The sequence below is a fragment of the Leucopleurus acutus genome (assembly GCF_964270905.1).
Source record: "Leucopleurus acutus genome assembly, chromosome: 10".
In the NCBI taxonomy this organism is placed as follows: Eukaryota; Metazoa; Chordata; class Mammalia; order Artiodactyla; family Delphinidae; genus Leucopleurus; species Leucopleurus acutus.
In genome coordinates this window covers 67,453,499-67,474,813 of record NC_139153.1, presented here as the reverse complement: position 1 = coordinate 67,474,813, position 21,315 = coordinate 67,453,499, and the positions used below count along the sequence as shown (strand labels likewise).

Sequence of the window (21,315 nt, the reverse complement as noted above, 5' to 3'; positions counted from 1 at the left end):
CACAGATCAGTTTGAGGGGAGAATTCCCAGCCACAGAGTTGGCTTAACAGAATTGCAGCATCAACTATAAAGTTGTTAGTATGTTAGTGTTGCTGTAACAGTACTGTTAAGCCAACCCTGAGTTGTTGGGAAGGTTGAGGAAGCTTCCCAGAGGTGTTAGTAAGTAGCAGTGATTTGGCAGAGGGGAAGGTGAGTAGTGCAGGATTTGGGAGGCTGGTAGGTATGGTCCCATGCTGTGACAGAGGCGTGGAGCTATGAGTAAGTATTGCTTCCTGAAAAACACTCTCCAGTCACTTTCATTACTTCATTTCCCTCTCACTTCAGTCTGGTTTCTTCCCCTTGTGTGAAACACATTAGTATTAATTATCCCATGTGCAAAACGTGCTAGTACTAACTAATTTTAATAATCACTCCTCTGTTCACTGGCGTCCTAACTGCCACATCCACTGGCTTGTCTTCAGCCCTCATCTACCTGACCACCCTGCTGCACTCACACTGTTGAGTTAAAACAAAAAACTCTGCTCCCACCTCTCTGACTTCCTTCTTGGTAGTTCCTCTGCCACTACCCAAATGCTGGTGCTCCTCAGAGCAATGCCTTTGCCTTTTTTTCACTCGTGTGATCTCCCCCATACTGTGGCTTCAGCTGCCGTTTTTGTGGTGAGATCTGCAAAATGACCATCCTGCCTGGATCTCTCCCCAGAACTCTAGATCCCATGTAGCTGAGTGCCTATTAGAAATTGCCACCTGGAAGGCCTCTTACAGGTGCCAACTGTCCTTATGGAGCTCCTCTTGCCTCCACAGCCTTTTTTCTAGCTCATTCTACCTGCTGTCCAAGCCAGAAATTTCTTACATGATTCCCATCAGTAAACGTATGTAATTCTGGGGCATGATTGTCCATCCTACTAGTGTCTTCATCATTCCTTGCTGAGTCCATTGTTGTGGTCTCTTAGCTGACCTTTGTCCCTGGTCCTTCCCCTTCCAAGTCTGTCGTCCTCTCTGCTGCCAAAGAAACTCTTAAATTTCAAGTCTGATCATGTTATTCTCCTGCATAAAATCCTTCAGGTTCCTGAGAGCTTATATAATGAGACCAAACACCTTTGTCTGAGGTACAAGGGCCCTTCCTTACTCTGGCCTATCTCTGCATTACTATCCTCCCCCTGCCCCCACCATCCTCTTCCCTGATGACAGTAAGCAACTAGTTCACCTTCGCATCTTTGCTTATACAGTTGCGTTGGCCTGGAATACTTCCTTTTGGATTCATGAATCCAAAACGACTAGTATTTGTCTTTCACAGTTTGGTTCATGTGTCATGTATAGAACCCTCCTGTGAACTCTCCTCTAATTTTCATAGTAAAAACTGGCTACTCCATCCTTATGCGCTTCCTGAGTGACCTGGACTATTTATGGATCTGTCTTTGTGCAATTATAAGAGCCCTCTGAAGGGAGGAACTGTGTCCTAGTCAGCATGTCCCTGTGACCAAGCAGCACTTGGCACTGAACATACTCAATGGGCCATGCCTTCAGAGCATGTTCTTAACCTCTGTGCTGACAAAGGCAGGCCTGCCAGGGAGGCCCTGGCTTGCTTCAGCACCCCTTCAAGTTGTCAGTGTCACCAGTAAGCTGCTCAGGCCAAGTGTGCTGAGGGGAGCTCAGGAGGCACCTGACTAGAAGAGGGCCGAATTAGCAGCGGATGAGCAAGATGCCCCAAAGCAGTGTTTCCCAGGGACCTGCCTGGACCCTGCCCTACCTTCTGAAGCTGCCTTTCATGCCTGCCATGCTTCTTCACTTGCTTGAAACCAAAAGTACAACACAGAAGTTTGTGAGTCATCTTACCTTTCAAATTTACATTTGGTTTTGTGGGGTACTACTTGGTTGGATTTGAGGGTTCAAGGGGTCTTGTATGCAAGTTAACCAGAAACTCAAAAGAGAGCAGACCATTATGGCTCTGGAACCTGTGAATTATAAGAAATAGCAGGGTGGGAAAAGCACATACAGGCTCCAGGCCAGCCGTGCCCCCGCCGGCTGCTGTAGGAAAGAGCCTCTCCTGGGCAGTCCACGTGCTGCTACTCTCCGTCCCCTTTAACATCTTGAGTTCCAATATTATTTTCTGCTAAAAAACAACAACATGGACACAAATGATAACATTTTATTATAGAAAAAGCATCCCAAATATAGGATTTCGTAAACACTGGTAGGTGAACAAGTGCAACTTTAAATACAAAGTAAAGAGGCAAAACCTACAAGCATTTTGCCTTTAAGAGAAAATGTAATGTTCTCTTGCAGAGGTGATCCCACCCAGAGCACGGATGTGGCTCCATCTCCCATAAAGGTATCAGGTTTGCTTTCTGAACTATGCCCAGTTTAACCATTTCAAAATGATGGCAAGAAGTGGCATTGAATAAATCACTGATTCTTAACTTTCTATTGACTGTTACTCGATAAAGGCTCCCATCACTCTTTGACAATTTAAAGCCTCTGCTCTGATTGTTTTTACTTAACAGAAGGACCTGCTGGAACACTATCCATCCTTTCTGGGCTTATGCCACAGTATTTTCATAGACCTGTATACCTTAGGTATCACACGGAATTTAGTTATTAATACTGGCTACTGCATATCATGCAATAAATCCAGCTACTTTCTAGCTTCCTTACCTTTTTTTTTTACTGTCATTCTTTTAATACCTTTTCTCCACTTTGGAGAAACCATTAAGTAATCTCATCAGACACATTTTAACACTGTCTCCTTGCCTGCTCCCAATTCCTTAATGGCAAATGTTTCCTAATCAACAATACATGATTTGATGCAGACACAAACTCAGATCCTAAACCTCAAATTCAGGTTTATCTTGGCCTGCTGAGATAGATACCTCTGAATAAGACAGTCTGGGTAAAAACATTTTCTTATGAAAATGTTTCTGTATAAACAGCCTGGCTTACTTATTTAGGCACTTAGGAAAAAACCACCAAACCTGAGTTTCACCTTTTTAATTAGAAATAACCTGTTGCCCAGCTGGCCAGTAACTGACTCTGAAGGGAATGACTGCAACCCAGCTCTTGTTCCTGCGAGAACTGCGAGGTCCTGTCGCCACGGGATGTCCTGGCCCTGGGAACAGAGCTGCTGTGGCTGAAAGGAGCCACCAAATTACAGTGATGCTGCGCTCCAGGCTGGAAGGGCGTGGGGTACAGAAGAAATGTCCTCTCCACCAGAGGGAACCTGTGGGCCCAGCTTTTCCCTCCGTCACCACCACCTGGCAACACTGGCAGATTTACCTCCACAGATCTCCAGCTCACTCGAACCCTAAGGGTTGGGGCTGAAAGCACGTTAACCCAATTTTGGGGGAAAAAAAGACCTGGTTTTTGAAAGCCGGAGGAAATTAATCATTTACGTAGAACAAAGTGTTAAGTACATGCCACACTTTCATACCTAGCTTTTTACCTAAGCAATGACTAATAAGTTTTAGAGTGTTAGCTGAGACATGTCTACCCTTAAATGTTATATTAAGCTATAAAACAGAAATTATACATACTTACTATAGTCTACACAAAAGTTAAATTTCCTTTGTGATAGCATGGAAGTCAACCACAAAGCGTAAAGGAAGCACCATTAAACAATTATCCTGGCTGGTCGTGGGTATGAATGTAGTACCAGTAAGGTCAAAGCCAAACCTGACCTCAAACAGCCAATTCTTTTCACAGGAATAAAACTACCCCTGGCTACAAAATAACGTTAACCCTAAACATTAACCCTGGCCATCAGCCTTACAAATGGATGCCAATGATAATCAGAATAACTCTGTAGCTGGGGGATGGCTCGGTTTAACCCCTTACTACTGATTTTTCTGAATAAGGAACACAGCATTGATGTCCCCTGTGACACTGGCCCTGGTCACACATTCTTGTTCTTCAAGCCTGGAAAGAGTAGCTGTCAACACCCAATCTGACTTCACCTTTGGAGAATTCTGACTAGGGAGGTCATAAAATGGCATCAAGTAGCTTGCCCTATAGTATCTTGTGGAAATGGAATTTAAGAAAACCAGTCCTGTTCTTAGAGAACTTGAAGGAAACTATGTGTCTCTTTGTACATGCTCAGGGTAGGTGATTGGAAGGCCAACCTCTACCATAAAATGGGAAAGATCTCAAGACACATCTGACTCTAGAATCTAAATTTAGCTCTACTGTTAACAGCCATGGATACATCAGAGGAGGTGGTTACAGTACCCAGAGGAGTGATCTGGGTCGTCACACACCATGTACTGTTAACCCAGAGCTGACAGATCAATCAAAATGACTAGGCCTGATTTCCCTTCAACTCATTCTTCCTTTGGAGATGACATTAGTATGGTTTTTTTACCCAGTGTGAGCAGCTGATAGGCTATTTCAAAAATTAAAATATCCTGATACCTAAAAACATTCCATAGTATGAAAAGAATATACAACGAAAATCCCTGCACTGAGACAAAGTCTAGGCAGGTGACGTTTTCCCACCCAGATTCACCCCCAGTCCTACCCACCGAGCTCTTACTAGTCTTTCTACTGAGAAACTGAGCACTTCTGAGAAATCATTGCCTTCATCTTGAAAGCCTTTTAAGCCATATCTAAGGTCTCCTAGCCACACCTACAGCATGCTGGCCTAGGGTGAAGACCTATGGCTTCACACCAGATTCCAAGCCAGGATAATCAAAGTGTGAATTTCACTCCAAATGAATAATCAATTTGTTTAGGGTCAAAAACCTTGAAGCTAAAAAGGTTTCATAAACATTGTCATACATTATCCTTCCTGTCAAAGAATCTGTGAAGTTTTGGATTGTTCATTGCAATAATAAAAAAAAAAAAACTGAACTGAAGCTCCTAAGAATTTCCTTTGGACATTTTGAATGAGAGCCTATTTCTTCCCAGATGCAACCTGGGCACAGAGGCTACCAGGATGGTATCTCCACTAACCTCTAATGGGCATCCAATTAGTGCCTGCTTGTAGAACATAGAGATTGTCTCCTAAGTTTGGTCCCTTTGCTGCTAAGTAATTTGCCTAGTATAAAACCAAATAAAACAAACAAAAGCCAAGAACAGAGTGTAAAGGATGAGAACTGCTTCGCTGAATATGAGGCAACAGGAGTCTTGACCTCCTTTCCTGCTTTTGCAGTTATGCAAAGACTCGGTGAACAGCACCAGACCCAAAATTTTCAAGTTACCAGGGCTGCTGCAAAGCTGGTAGCTTAATTACCAGTGAGTCCTTTTTAATCTCCTGCCGGAGGCACAGACTTACTGAAAAGGACACACATTAATTATGGTAGAAAAGGAGAGGAGGGGGGAGAAGCATGTCTCCTACTTAGTGTGAGACAAACCATGGGGAGGATTGGCTATGGGCATCCCAGTCAGAGAAAAGGCCGGCAGAGGGGCCCACAGCTGCCCCTAATCCTGAAAGTCATTAGAAGCCATCTGAGAAAGTGGGGCATTTAGCCGGTCAAGTTCATCCACCTGAGGTGGGTGGTGCATTAATATCTCTTGGTCCTCCAAGACATCTTCTCCAGCAGCTACCAGGTTAGTGAGGGATTTGCTTCGAACACACTGGAAATCCACATGGCGACTCTTTCCTTCTTCTTTTTCCCATGACATCTGGATAAAGGGGCGCTGCACGTAATTATAGATCACTTCAGACCGGCCACCAGGTCTCCTCTTAATTTTTTCTTTACAGGTAGGATAACCTGAAATGGGAAAAAAGCCATCATGACCCCAGCAAATTGCTCACTCTGGTTTCCATACTTCCTTCTTCCTAACCACATGAATTTCCTCCCAAATCCCAAGACTATGTGAAAACTACAGGGAAGTGACCACGTTCTCTGAGGCCCAGCCACCTACATGCTTGCTTCTCTCCTGCTCAGGTTAGTAGGTCTTGTCCTTAGAAGGGAAGTAACAAAAATTTTATCCCTTCTAATGGAAGGGGGAGAAGCCTCCTACTAATTTCAGAAGTCTTTATTTTACTGGCTTCAATACTATAGAACAAAAATCCTACTGGGGCATGGTTACTCTAGTCCTCTAATTCTATTGCTTAGAGGGCAACCTGTATGAGAAGTAGTTAAGGAAATGCAAAATGTTTAAGCCTAAAGAAAAAACTGGGATGCTGCCTAAAATATCTGAAAGTCAGTTACAGGGATATGGGAGAAATCTTATGCAGAGTATATATCTTCACAGGCTAGAACTGGAAGGACGACAGAAGAGGGAGGAGGTTATCTATTATATATGTGGAAGAATATTCTCGTGATAGGACAGTTTGATGGGCTGCTGTGGGAAATGGAGTGATCCCTGTCACTCTGTCCCTGTGGTTTCCAAAGAGACAAAGGAGGACACAGTAGAAAGAGGTTTAATACATGATCTCAAAAATCTCTTCCAATGTTAAGTTCCAACTTAAGCTGGATACAACGACGGGTTCTGTGAGCAATATTAAGACAGCTAGAGTAGCAAAACACAAGAGTCAAAGACCCATGGAGGGGAGACCAGAATGGCTTCAGCACTCTCCGGGAATCAGTCTCCAATACCCTTCCACGGAGACCACAGGTTGGGAGCCATTGCTCAAATCATTTAAAGCAGTTTTGTCAATATATCCAGACACTCCCCAAAGGTAGTAGTGGAATAAAATGAGTCTCCCAGTTATAGTTTTCAGAAGGACCCTTCCAGATCGCAGAAAGATCCTCACCAAGATTGTTGGCTAAACGGCTGGCCCTCCCACTTGGTGAGCCCACGAGCTCTGCTACATTTACCCGCCCAGTGCCTAGTCCTCACTGCTCTTTATCTTGAGGCAGTAAACTGGAACTTATTCCTACAGCTGCTTTAAAGCATTTTCAACTGGAAATAAAATGACAAGGAAATGTAAGGGCAAACTAAAACAAAAATAGGAATCTTCAAACTTGGGTAGGAATGTAGTTTCCATGTGTGTCTATTCTCTAGGCCCTTGGAAGCCAGGTTTTAAGGACAAAAGCTGTGGCCACAGATCCAACCTACTCCATGAGCCATGCAAGCTGAATATTGACTGGGATGTTCTTACCTTCAATTCCAATGCGAATGTTTTTCAGGCCCCGTTCCTTTAACACTGTTTTAGCGACATCCCGATTCTCAATATATTTGAAAAATCTATAGAGCTTAGAGCTATAAAGAACTGGGGGAAAAAAAAATCTGGGGTTAGTCACGGAGTGAATACCTCTGTAAGAGGAAGGAGATGAGCTAACATATTCAGACTAATGACCTGAGCCCTGATGCCAAAAAATCCATATGGATCACAGATTAAATGTTAAATAATAAATCAACCTTAAGAAAGAAACCATACAAGAAATTTTTATAGTCTCAGGGTAGGAAAGACCTTTCTGGATATGACATAAAACCGAGAAGTCATAAAAGAAAAACTGATACACTTGATTACATAAAAAAAAATCTCTGCTTATCCAAAAACACCAAACAAAACTAAGAAGACAACCAACTGGGAAAAATATTTGCAACTCATATTACAAAGGGCTAATTTCCTTGTCTATAAAGACAGTGGTCACAAATAGAGAGATTTTACAAATCATTAAGGAAAAGACTAACAATCCAATTTTGTAATGGGCAAAAGGCATGATTACAGTTAACAGAAAAGGAAATGAAAATGACTCTTAAAAAGATGTTCAATCTCATTCATGAAGTGAGAAATGCAAATTAAAACTCAAGTGAGATGCTGTTTTTCACCTATCAGAGTGGCAAGGATAAAAGTTCAGTGAAACTCTGTCTTGGTGAGCATATGGGAAACAAACCCATCATATATTGTCTTGTGAGTATAAACTGGCTCAACCTTTATGAAAGAGAATTTGGCAAATTTTATCAAAATCATAAAAGCACAAAGCTTTTGAGACAGAAATTTCATTTCTAGGAATATTATTCTGTAGAGATATACATGTGTGAAAGACTTTGTTTAAAAAGATATTCACTGCAGCATTATTTATAATTTATAGCTTAAATGGTCATCAAAAGGGCTGGTTAAATCAATTATAGCACAGTCATGCAATGGAATACTATTCAGCCATAAAAAAGATTGTGGAAGCTTTTAATGTAAGACATGATATAGAACAGTCTCTATAATATGGTATCATTTAGGAAAAGAACATGCAATTGCTTATGTATGTGCACTGAATAAATCTGAAGAATATAAAAGAAACTGAGGAGGAAAACTGGGTAGATGAGGCGGGGTGGGAATAAGACTTTTCCTTTTGTATTTTCTGAATTTTGAATTACTACCAATTCAAAAGGATTTAAAGTGAAACAAATGGAGAGAAGAATGACACCACCACTTAATGTGCTGCCGCAGTACTGACACAGTACCAGACACCAGCGGTAGGCATGGGAAGTATAACGATGTTCCCTGTGCTCCCCAGCAGGAAAGACCCTCATCCAGGTGAGTGTGCTCATCACCAGCTCAACAGCGACAGTCACACTGGTTCTAGGATTTAGCTGCCACTCTGGGCAGCACATTTCTTGCTGGAAACAGGTACATCATGCAAGGGGCTCCTACTTTGGGAATACTCCTCCCCCATGGGTGGGGGGTGGTCTTCGTCCCAGTCCACAGAATCCTCGTCCGTCAGCACGACGATGTGGCATTCTCGCTCCCCTTTCTTGGCACAGCCCACCATGATGGGCAGGATCAGCTCTTCGAGGTAGTGATCAAACTGCTTGTGAGCGCCGTCGTTAGACAGTTCATGCAGTAAAGCACCTGGGAGACAAAAGGCAAGTGAACATCCTCTCTGCTCAAATGCAGGTAATTACTGGAGTGAAAAGACTATGAGGTAACAGCTGTTATCATTGATAAGGCCCAGAGAAGTGGCCCATTTAAAGGCAGGGTATGTCTCCTACTCCAAGGCTATTATGTTAGATACTTTTCACATTCTACCAATCTCCTCCTGTTTAATAAACCCTGAGCATTCTGATCAACTGTGGTTTTCTTGACATGCAATGTCAGAACATAAACATTAATTCTACAAGAGACAGAACCATCATTTGGGGATGACTCTTTATAGTACCTCTTCTGAAGATGCTCTGGACTGCAACTTCATAGAGTACCACAGAAGAGGAATGATATCAAGTTTGGCAACACCAAGGGACTTGCTCTAAGTGTGTACTAGACTCAGTAGAGACACCACACATCTAGAGAACTTCATGGAATATGCAGGGAAATGTACCATGAACTTCAAAGAATTTTAAAATCATTTCAGGAAGCCTAGGTAATGATAAGTGCATGGAGTTTATATTCAGACAATCAGTTCTAATCCCAGCTTTAATGTTTAGAGCTTTGAACAAGCTAATTTCTCCATCTTCTCATTTGGTAAGTGAGATTATCACCTATCTTTCACGGGTTAATTGTGAAACTTATGCAAGTTTACATATATAAAGCACTTAAACACTAAGTTAATGATAAACTGTAAGAAGAACCCAGCCGATTTATGTTGTGTGACTTTATTAGTGAACCTTCCCTCATATCTGAGGATCAGTATCCTTATTTGTTAAAGAGTTGGGACACCAAGGTCCCAAGAGGGGAAGCAATTAGCTTGGTGACTCACGGGGTCAAGCTAGACTTAGAACCCACTACATGTTCTCTTGTTTACTCCACTTCTCACAGAGCTTTGAAACAAGACAGGGAATGGTTAGTACCACGTCTCTGCCTCTACAGATGATTTTCAACCCACACTTGAAACGCTTTCCGTTTAGTAATAAAAAATGTCAATTCCAAGCACACTCAAAGTTCAGCTGCTCAAACGCAGCTGGCAGCTTCTCCTGCACTTACTCAGATCTTGACATCGGATAGTGTTGAAGTCAAAGTTAATGCAGAGATAATCGCACGTATCTCTAAGGTCTGGGATAGAGATGCCATCAGGACAATTGATGATACCAGTTTTGTAATAATCCTATAAATAAATTAGGAAGAAGAAATTAGGCAAAGAACAACATGAAAAATTCCCTCTTCAACCCCCTACTCATTCCTGGTTCTATTAAAGTGGTGGGTTACTAGAACTATCACCAAGTTGGTGATTCATTAGATAGCAAAGTGGCTCCTGGCCATCTTGACATGTTTAATCACAACTTGATACCTGACTGAGCTCACACAAGCAAGAAGGACTTAAGAATTATAGAAACAGAAAATAAAGTGGGAAAGGCAATAACTAGAAATGAGAAACCCTAAAGTCAGAACACAGTCTGATGGAACTCTCAAGGCTTCTGACCATGCACGCCCCCAGGGAAGATGATGTAACAAGGCCACTACACACCAGCACCGTTCGAAATACAGTTGCACTGATTCCTTCGGCAATCTCATACTCGCCCTTCTCATTGGGCCGTGTGAAGTTGTACTCTCTTCCTGGTCCAAACATCCTGAAAAATACCCAGGCAACAATGTTACCCGCTGCAGCAGGATTCTTCACAGATGAGACTTCTCCCTTCTTCACCTCATTCTGGAAGACTCCGTTCCACTCTTTCAGTGTAAGTTAAAAACACAGCACTAGGACTCAACCCCTATACGACACACTCAAGTCTTACGAAACTCTCTTCAGATAGGAAAAGAGGGCAGCAATTGCTTTCAGTGTTTGAGTGCAAGAGGAACAAAGCAGCAATCCCTCATAGTCCACTGTAGTGAGCTTCTGCGACAGCAAAGAAAGTAGAACAGCACCTGCAGAGGTGGCCCTTGGAAAGTGTCTGGAGGGTGTGACAGTCGCCTCTCACGCCCTCCGCAGCACCCAGGAACCTGCCCACGCACCGGCAGCTCAGGAAGACAGCGTCTCCTCCTCCTCACCCATCAGCATGTACCTATCCAGCACACCATCCTTGATATTTCTGAGTTTTGCTTTTCAATATCTAATCTGATAGATGAATCTGTATTAGTAGGTGCAGATGTTACTGCTTTCCCTTTCCTGGTAGATTTTAATGGCGTAACTCTGGGGAAAATGCCGTTCTTCAATCCAAGGAGTAACTAATGACGGGAATTTCAGGTCAAGTAGAAAAGGAGGGTAGGTATTAGGATCATCAGCAATTCGACATATTTCAGAGAGGCAGGCCTGCTCTGGGCATGAATTCAGAGCTCATGAGGGCACAGGGAGGAAGTCTTGCTTTTATATTCATCTTTTCCCATCCTTCCTCTCTCTCTCAGATCCCCTCCAGTAAAACTGGCCCCATGACTTCTACTACTCCTGCTGCACATCTGTGTAGGAGCTGTGGAAGGAGAAGCCAGGACAGGCAGGTGCTGGTACCTTCAGCTGGCCCACTGGGGACTCACTGCCTTTTCCTTCCTTAACCTGTTGGGAAGCCCTGCTGTCCAACTGTTCGAAACTGTTATCCTCCACCCTGAACTGGCTGTTTTCCAAGGTCTGAAAAAGACTCACATGCTTTCCAAATCACCATACATAAGAAATCCATTTAGATAAAAGTAGTCTTCAAAGGATGCTGACATTTTTCTGGAATGTTCCAGTTGAAGTGTAGCTGAGACAGCTATGAATCAAAATAGTGAACATGCCATAAATATAATCCCCCCTTAGAGTCATTCATCCAGTAGTGGCACGGATCTGCATTAATCCATTCTCAGCTTCTTAGTTTGTCCCCCTTGTGACCAGTGGCCCACATCTGCAAGCTCACTGGCTAGGCTTATGAATACTTTACGTAGCCACAGGACAGAACCTAAGAAACTCAGAATTCATGACCTCGGCTGACTCAGCTGATGAACCATGTAGATAAAGGGGTCTATTACCCAGAAAATGCTTGCTTTTCTTTTCTTGAGCGCTACTTTTGGAGGCAACCTACTTCAGACAGACAGCCTACCCTGAGGAATGCCTTCTGGAAGGGCCTGGGGGGAAATGGTGGCGATACCAAGACTGAGGACATGAAGTCAAGTCTGATATAGGGCCAATTTAGAAAATGTTTTAATGTTCTATCTTAATTCAGATGTTTAAGAAATATATACGTTTGGCTCTGGTTAAAAATGGTTCATCATGAATTTGTATGTATATGTTTAAGTACACACATATTTGAACAGCTAGATTCCACTTAGCCTAAAATTCAGCAAGTTAGTGTGGTCCATTCTGATTTCTAATTCAGTTCAAATTAGTTCAAAGTCAGAGTGAGGTTAGATCCACTTTCAAGTACTAGATGAAATCCTCAAAAGCCAAATGTTTGTGTGTGTATACACTCAAATTATTTTACTCTTACCCCAGTCTGCTCTTCATGTTAAGGTCTACAGTTGGCCAGAAAGAGATCTCCTAACTCCCAGCCCAGGCTCTAAAAGTACTTCCTGGACAGCGCCCCTCGTCAGTAGACTCCTTCCATTCCTAAACTCTAACCCTAAAAAGCTGGAGGTAGGAGATGGTGAGGGGAGGGTAAGACTATAGTCTGAATGAAGCAACACAGACGAAGGAACACGAAGAATAAAGAGAGCAATCGTCAAACAAAACAGCCAGATACAAGGATCCAGTTTCAGAAAACTTGAATAGTAGTGGAGGCATTAGAAATTGACACCATTTGGACCTTTTGCACTCCCTTTTGTAGGGGGGCTTATTTCACTATACTGGCTTTGTAAATGAATGTACCCACCCCCCAAAATCACCAACACATATAAGGTTTTTATGTCCTCTGTCTCGCAAAAGTATGAAGGTAGAAAAATAAGCAATGAAATATTTTTATGCTCAAATCTAATGCAAGGCAAATAGCAAGTATTTCTATTCACAGAGGACAGAGTGAATGTGGAAGGAAATTATTATCAATTACCTTCCCAACATGGTATCCGGATGAGCAGTGAAAATTTGTGGATTGACAACAAAACGTGTGCCATCTACGAGAAGTGTCACTTTCTCTGGTGCCTGAGAATGAACGTTACTGCCAAAGCCCACAGTGCTGTTTCCAAATCGTTCTGGAGCGATGAAGGGTTCATGGTTCCGTTTATTCCCACTTTGGAAGCAAGAGCCTTTGATGTCTTCAGGAAGTGGCATCATGTGAGGGAACTGAAGATTTGCTGGCTGAGAGGCAGAGTCAAGTGGAAGGTCTAAAAGATCATACAAACAAACCAAAATAACTTGACAGCAAAAAGCCCTGGGGAAAAATAAACCTTGTCCTCTTTAAAGAAAACAAGAACAAAAACCATTACACAAACAAAAAAACCCAAACTTTAAGTATCCTTACGCAAAAACTCTTGCCTAAAACACGTAAAGAAAAAACACAAACTAGAGACTCATACTGGATCCCCCTGAACTTTTTCTTCTGTGTGTGTGTGTGTGTGTGTGTGTGTGTGTGTGTGTGTGTGTGTGTGCGCGCGCGCCCGCGCGCGTGTGTGCCGGGGAGGAGAGAATCAAGGCAGTAATGCCTACACTTTAAAATAGAACGATTAAACAATTTTAAAGTAAACTACACACATGGTTAAAAATAATTAAACACTAGAGAACCATTTCTGTGGAAAACAAGCAATCCTCTGCCATACTGCTTAACCTTCCCTAGTCTTGTTTCACAGAGGCATCGCTTTTTTATTTCCGCTTTCACTTCTATCTCTAAATAACACTCATATTTCCTGTGTTTTATTTAAGGAACTTGATAACTCTGTTAGCCAAAACTATTTGTTTTCCACATTCTTAAAAAATGTTTCTAAATGTTATTTTCCAGAAAGGATAGTGATAGTCTCTAATTGTCACTTTTCCTAGAAATTCACTGAAAAATGCATTTTCACTACACGTAGGAGAATCCTAACATTACCAACACCGTTTTTTGAACAGGCAGGTCTTGCTCTCAACAGAAAAGTTCCAGTGCAGATGGTCTTGGATTAGAATTCATTCATGGAACCTGAGTTTTTGTCCTAGTATCACCAAAGAGCCATTTTCTTTAAGTAATTTATTTGATTTTTCTAAACCTGATTAATCATCTGTAAAATGAAAATAATGTTCACTCCACCTACCTCACAGGATTGGTTTGACTATCAACTGAAATAAAGTATGTGAGAGCACTTAAAAATGTATTATTACCACATCATGTAAACAGGCTCAAAACTAAATATATGAAATCTGGATGTATATAGAAGAGAATCAGGGGAAAGTATTTTCAAAAGGATTACCAGAAGATTCTTTTTTTTAATTGATGTTTGCTGCTTTTATTATATAGCTGTACTTTTTTTTAGAAGATTCTTTTAAATAGGGAGTTCTCCTGAAATATTAAAATTTTTTTTATTTAATGAAAAATTTCAAATATACCAAAGCAGAGTTAATACAATATGTATACATCACCTAGATTTGGCTAGCTAACATTTTCCTACATTGGAAAGAAATAAAATGTTATAGATACAACTTAATGTCTCACTCCCGCCCTTCATGTATTTTAAGTTTGTATACAATAATTCATTGTTAGCTAGAGTACACTCAATTTTTTCCCCATTTGCTTCTAGAGAAAAGGAAACCAAAATCTAGACCAAAATCCTGTTTAGGGATCATATCCTAGAGCTTCTGATAAATTTTCAACTTACAAAGAGCTAAGTTTCCACACAATCCATGGGCAAGCTTGTAGCAAGAAACGCTTTAATCACCAAGACAGGCTTTCAACACTCGAAGTGCTATTCTTAAAAATGAAAGTAGGCACCTAACTTATTCAGCTCTTTAGAGTACTTGATTTCCCCCCAGCTATGACGCAATAAAATTGGGTTGATTCCTGAAGGATGCCTCAGATTCCACCCTGCTTAAATGGGTCAGTAGGAAAAGAGACTCATTGCATAAATTCTCCGTAATGGGGCACTCTAGGGTGGCAGTCACACTGCTTTTTTGTCCGTTGATATATATAAAATAACAGCGAACGCTGGCCGGAAAGACAGGTTTAAATCCCACCCAGTCCCCTACCTCCTGGCAGTGTGAACCTGAGCAAGTTATGCCTAAGCTTTTGAAGCTTCAGTTTCCTCATCTGTAACAGGATTAATCTAAGCAGGGATCAGCAAACTTTCTGTGAAGGGCTAAAAAGTAAATATTTTGAGCTTTGTGGGTCACAGTCTCTGCCACTATAGAAGGAAAGCAGCCATACAGACAGTATGTAAACAAATGGGCATGATGGCTGTGTTTCAAAATTTTATTTACAAAAACAGGCAGTGGTTCAGATTTGACCACAGTTTGCCTCCCTTGATCTAAAAACAGTAAAGTTTCTAGCACAGTGAGTGCTCAATAAATGGTAATTGCTATTATTATTGTTGCTATTGTTTTCCATAAAAGTTAAAAAGAACCTGACAATTTACCAAGAGCCTTCACATCCATTAACTCAACAGTCTTCTAGCCTTGTGAGGTAAGAAGAATTATTAACAACCTTGTTTTCTAGATTAAGAAAGCAGGGCTCAGAAAGATTAAGGATCTCATCCATGGTTACAGCTGATAAGCAGCAGAGCTAGAATGTGAATCTGTCTTCTGACTCCAAGCCTGAGACTATTTTTCTTATACCATTACCAAGTTAGATGTACTAAACTGATTAAATAAGTGGAGGTTTTTTGTGATAGATTTATATAACTGTGGTATATAAGCGAAGCTAATTAACTGGATATTTTATTTATTAAGAACATTTATGCCTTCTGGGCAGAATAGGTGCTGAGGTGTCAGAAAGCCCTCCACATTAAGTCAAGATCTAATCATCGTACCATCATTCCTGGGACCTAGAGGATAAGTAAGATTTTGAAGACCAGAAGAAGCCGGGCTATTTGCTTCTCTTTCTTGGGCTGCAGCTGAGGCTTCATCCATCAGGCAGCTGGCCTCCTGCCACAGTAACCTGTCGCTCTCAGTGCCACGGTGAACATTCATCCTTGGACTGTGTATCCTGAACTGTCTGCTTGATCAGGGAGAAATCCTGGAAGACAGGAATATGCATGATTTAGAACTCTCTCCTAACTAGAGGACTGACAGACAGCTCTCTTTTTTTTTTTTTTTTTTTTTTTGCAGTACGCGGGCCTCTCACTGTTGTGGCCTCTCCCGTTGTGGAGCACAGGCTCCGGACACGCAGCCTCACTGGCCATGGCTCACGGGCCCAGCTGCTCCGCGGTATGTGGGATCTTCCCAGACCGGGGCACGAACCCGTGTCCCCTGCATCGGCAGGTGGACTCTCAACCACTGCGCCACCAGGAAGCCCACCACTGTTAAGTCTTAATTCCAAACATTTGCTGATAACAAACATGTTATTTCTGTAAACCAAACCTGTAGTTTTAGAACTAAAAACTGTACAGTTTTCTAATGGACCTTTTGTACTGACTAAAAGCACTTTTATCAGCTAGGTTTCTTTTTTTAAAATCTCTCAAAATTATAGAGAAGTTTCTGGTAGTCTCTTCAGATTATCAACAGTCAACATATACAGCCAGCATATATTTTCCAAACACCTACTGTGTGGAAGGCACATGGCACTTTGTGCCAGCACTGCGGGACACAATGAGCAACATTTTCAAGGGTTAGCCCTAAGCTCCGACTGGTTAGGTGGGGATATATGAAAAAGATAAGCAAATTTATGTAATAAATACAGAATAAGTGATTCAAACCAGTGGTTCCAGATTCTCGGGCCTGTCTTTACAGTGGGGTCTCGGAATTTATAATTTTTAAAAAAGTCAACTTCTCAGGTAGCTCTCATGTGGCATTCAGGTTTTAAGATAAACATAAAAGTTAGAGAAAATCACCTCTAGATTGTATGGTTGGGAAAAGGAAGTCTTCATATGAGACAAAATCTGAGCTGGGCTCTGAAGTAAAGATAAGATTTTCTCCTCAACTTTTTATTTTGAAACTTTTCAAATCTACAGGAAAATGGAAAAAATCATTACAATCAGTAAAATCTTATATATCCGCCAGACTTACCAATGATTATCTGCCTCATTTGTGTGTGAGCCTGTGCTCTCCCACCACACACATTTTTCTGAATCACTTTAAAGTTACAGACATCACAACACTTCACCCAGTTACTTTAGCAAGCATATTCTGAGAACATTCTCTTAAAAAACACAACAGTACTGTTTTCACATCTAAGAAAATGAACAATTCCATAATACTAATATATAACCCATAATCAAATTTACACAACTGGCCTCATATTTTCTTTCAGAACCTTTTTTTTTGGATCCATAATTCAATCAAGGCTCATTCCTTACATTTGGTTTTTCTCAGTTTTTTAATCTTGCATATTCTATACCACCACCACCCCCCGCAATTTGGGGGGGATTGTTTTGTTTTACATGAAATTGACTTTTTAAAAAAGCCTAGGTCCAAAAAGGGAACCCTCCTACACTGTTGGTAGGAATGTAAATTAGTGCAGCTACTATGGAAAGCAGTATGGAGGTTCCACGCTAAAAATAGAGCTACCATATGATCCACTCCTGGGCATATATTCAGAAAAGACAAAAACTCTAATTCAAAAAGATACATGCACCCAAATGTTTACAGCAGCACTATTTACAATACCCAAGACATGGAAACTACCCAAGGGCCCATCAACAGATGACTGGTAGATATCTACACACACACAATGGAATATTATTCAGCCATAAAAAAGAATGAAATATTGCCATTTGCAGCAACATGGTTAGACCTAGAGAGTATCATGCTAAGTAAGCCAAAGACAAATATTATAATACCACTTATATGTGGAATTTGAAAAATAATACAAATGAACCTATATACAAAACAGAGACAGACTCACAGACATGGAAAACAAACTTAAGGCTATCAAAGGGGAAAGGGGGGAGGATAAATTAGGAGTATGGGATTAACAGATACAAACTACTATACATAAAACAGATAAGCAACAAGGATTCACTATATAACACAGAACTATATTCAGTATCTTATAATAACTGTAATGGAAAATAATCTGAAAAAACATAATTGAATCACTTTGCTATACACCTGAAACTAACACAATATTGTAAATAGACTATACTTCAATAAAAAAATAAAATAAAAATAAATTTTTTAAAAAATTTAAAGTCTAGGTCAGTTCTAACATCCATCTGATTGTTTCCACGTGATTAGATACAAATTTAATTTTCTTAAACAAGAATATGTACATGTATAGGTGACAGGTGAGTCTTCCAAATGCCATCACATCAGAGGCACATAATGCCAGGCTATCCCACTACAGGGGATAAGTTTGATCATGTGGTTAAAGTGGTGACTATAGGTCTATCCATTGTAAAGAGAGATCTAATACCCTATCTCCCAATAACTTTTCACCCAGTGGTTTTAGCATCTATTGATGATTCTTGCCTGAATCAATTATTACATTTGGGACTACAAAATGATGACTTTCTAATTTTATCATTCCTCCTACATTTATTGTCTAGCATTCTTCTGTTAAGTAGAACTATTTCTTCACTCTCCCTTTATCTTCCTTTTAAGTATTATTATGAACTCAAAGATCTGTTTTAATCTAATGTATTATAACAATCCATTACCATCATTTTTTTTCAAATTGTCCAATTTTTGGTTCAAATTGTCCCAGGTGGGACTTCCCTGGTGGCACAGTGGTTAAGACTCTTTGCTCCCAATGCAGGGGGCCTGGGTTCGATCCCTGGTCAGAGAACTAGATCCCACATGCATGCCGCAACTAACTCACATGACACAACTAAGGAGCCTGCGAGCCAAAACTAAGGAGCCCACATGCCACAACTAAGGAGCCCGCCTGCCACAACCAAATAGACCCAGCACAACCAAATAAAATAAATAGTCCCAGTTATGGCTAATATGGTTCCCTTCAAGCCTTCATCTGTGTCATTTAACCCCAATTCTACTGGCTGATAAGGCTACTTCCTGTACAAGATTTTTCTTTTTTTAATGAAAGTTCATAGCAGCTTTATTTTTTATTTGCATGAGAGGAATTTTATTTTATTTTATTCTATTCTACTTTATTTTGTACAAGATTTGTCTAAGCTCACCTTTTACCATCTCTGACCCAGACCTAGAATCAGCTATTCCTCCCTGGAGCCTTTGTTCCTTTTAGTGGACGAAAGCATTTATAAATCAGGATCTGAGCACTAGGTGTCTTCATAGCTATTGAGATGTCATTGTCTCCTGAAATGGTCTAGAAGCAAAGTTGGGGATTAAAAAAAAGAAAAAAAAAAGAGTTTATATTGATATTTTCAACTCAAATTCAACATTATGGTTTTTTTACTTACTTTATATTAGTACTATATCTTTTCTCTCACAATGAAAATCTTGGTTCATAAACTAGTTTTTAAATTATAACATTAATATTACTAACAATAAACCTACTGAGTTTAAGTCTTTTGGGGGTCAATTCTTTTTGTCCTTAAAGTATACCCCACTAGGGATGTAGTCAGTGTGCTACGTCAAGTTATTTTATTTTTATTTTTTCTCTGTATGTCCTGTAATTTAGGTTCATTTTTAAACACTCAATTATAGCTTATTTTTCATTATTTTTAAATTTAATTTTTGAATATGTAAAACATTTACATTCTTCAAAAGTTAAAGCGTTACAAAAAAGGAATGCTCAGAGAAGTGTCTCTCCCTTCCCCTTTCCCTCCAATATTTTCCTATCTATTCCCTACAGATAACTAGTTTTATTAATTTGTTTATCTTTCATGTTTCTATTTATAGAAATAAGCATAATGTGTGTATATACATATAAATTCTTAATTCTTCTTTTTCTTATAAAGATGGAATACCGTATCCAGTTCTGTACTTTGCTATTTGTACTTAACAATGTATCTCAAATTCACTCCATAGGAGTGATTAGAAGTCTTCCTCATTCTTTTTAATGGCTGTTTAATACTCCACTCTTAGATGTTAATAGGTAGAACTTTGATAGAGAAAAAAGGAAAGAGCATTTTAGACAGGGTGAATGGTGTATAATAAGCAGGAGAGTAAGTGTGAACAGGCTTTATACTATATGAAGGAGTGCAGGCTGTGGGGAGAACAACCAGGTTAGAGTGAAGGGTGGGAGAAATCAGAATCACCATACCATACGACTTCAGGGAACCCCATGCACACCATCATTTAAGGAGCTGTACAACGCACGACTTAGATGGCTGTATACAACAGCCCTAGAAGATAAGGTTGAAAACCAAGCTGGAGCTAGCTTACGGAGGCCTTGAGTTATAAAGTAAAATAGAGTTAGGACTTTGTCTTGTAGCCAAAGTTTTTACACAGAGAAGTGTCATGTTCAACATGTTGCTTTAAGATAAATACAACCACAGATGGACTAGAAGAGTAAGAGGTTATTGGAATTGTCTAGGCATGAAAGGATCTCTGTGGGTGGACAGCAAGAAGGGTAGTACCTAAGACACAGTCCTGCCTACTTTCAAAGAGCTTACAATCCTAGTTGTTGAGAATGTGAAACACAAGAGTTACAAAATACAGAAAAGTGATATTTCAGGATCAGAAGAGACCTTAGTGATTATTTTGTCCAGTGGTTCTCAAGTCTAGCTGATAATCAGAATCACCTAGCAGAACTTGTTAAAAACATTCTTTGGCCCTATTCCCCAGAGATTCTGATTTAGTAGGTCTAGGGTGGATCTGAGAATGTGAATTTTTTTTCTTCATGTGGGATCTTAGTTTCCCGACCAGGGATCGAACCCATGCCCCTGCAGTGGAAGCACGGAGTCTTAACCAGTGGACTGCCGGGGAAGTCCCAAGAATGTGAATTTTTAACAAACTCCTCAGCTGATCCTGTGGGCTAGCTATGCTTGGGAACAACTCATCTGGTATACCCTTTCATCTCATGAATGAGACTGAATCACAACAATATTCTTTTTAAAGAATATTCTAGGAGATTACAAACTTAGAGTAGGGAGGCCTTTTTAATCAAGACCAAAAAACCCAAAAGCTAAAAAAGAAGAGAAAGACAAATCTAACTACAAAATTTTTTTTAAACTTTTGTATGGCAAGGAATCCTATAAAGGAAAAAAAATACTTGAAAAACTGTATTTGAAACAGACTTTTACAAAGAGTTATTATCACAATATTCAAGGGCTTACGAAAATGCATGAAACTAACCCAACAGGAAAATGTGCAAAGGATGGGGAGAAAAGGGAAATACCCAAGAACTTGGTGAAACTACATTAATAGGCTAGGAAATAGAATTTAAGGCAAAAAAACTAGACAAGTTGGGCAAGGCATAACATTTGAAGATATCTGTTGCCAGAACCATTTCTCTTCCTCATTTCTACCTTGGAAGAAAGCCGTAACAAGAGAAGAGATAAAGGAGAGAAGAGGGCATTCCAATTCCACAGAAAGGCAGGAACGCCTCTGATTCCACATCCCTTCTCCTTCATTTTCCTCTATGAATTGCTGAGGCCAGGCTAGCAAGCTGGCAGATAAA

General features: G+C 40.4%; 1 protein-coding gene across 3 annotated transcripts in view; it reads right to left on the bottom strand.

Moving 5' to 3' along the window:
* Positions 1-1,985: 1,985 nt before the first annotated feature.
* KCTD20 (potassium channel tetramerization domain containing 20) overlaps positions 1,986-21,315 on the bottom strand; it is a 94,890-nt gene continuing 75,560 nt past the window's right edge. For 2 of the 3 annotated variants that reach the window (XM_082848719.1, XM_082848718.1), the window contains exons 2-9: positions 16,664-16,777; positions 15,644-15,849; positions 12,763-13,036; positions 10,281-10,383; positions 9,800-9,920; positions 8,534-8,731; positions 7,040-7,150; positions 1,986-5,702 (exon numbers count right to left, since the gene is read on the bottom strand). In XM_082848719.1, coding sequence (XP_082704845.1) covers positions 5,410-5,702; positions 7,040-7,150; positions 8,534-8,731; positions 9,800-9,920; positions 10,281-10,383; positions 12,763-13,036; positions 15,644-15,803 — 1,260 coding nt within the window. In that variant the 5' untranslated portion in view covers positions 15,804-15,849; positions 16,664-16,777 and the 3' untranslated portion in view covers positions 1,986-5,409. The remainder of the gene's footprint in view (positions 5,703-7,039; positions 7,151-8,533; positions 8,732-9,799; positions 9,921-10,280; positions 10,384-12,762; positions 13,037-15,643; positions 15,850-16,663; positions 16,778-21,315) is intronic. The other variant, XM_082848720.1, reaches the window with a different exon arrangement.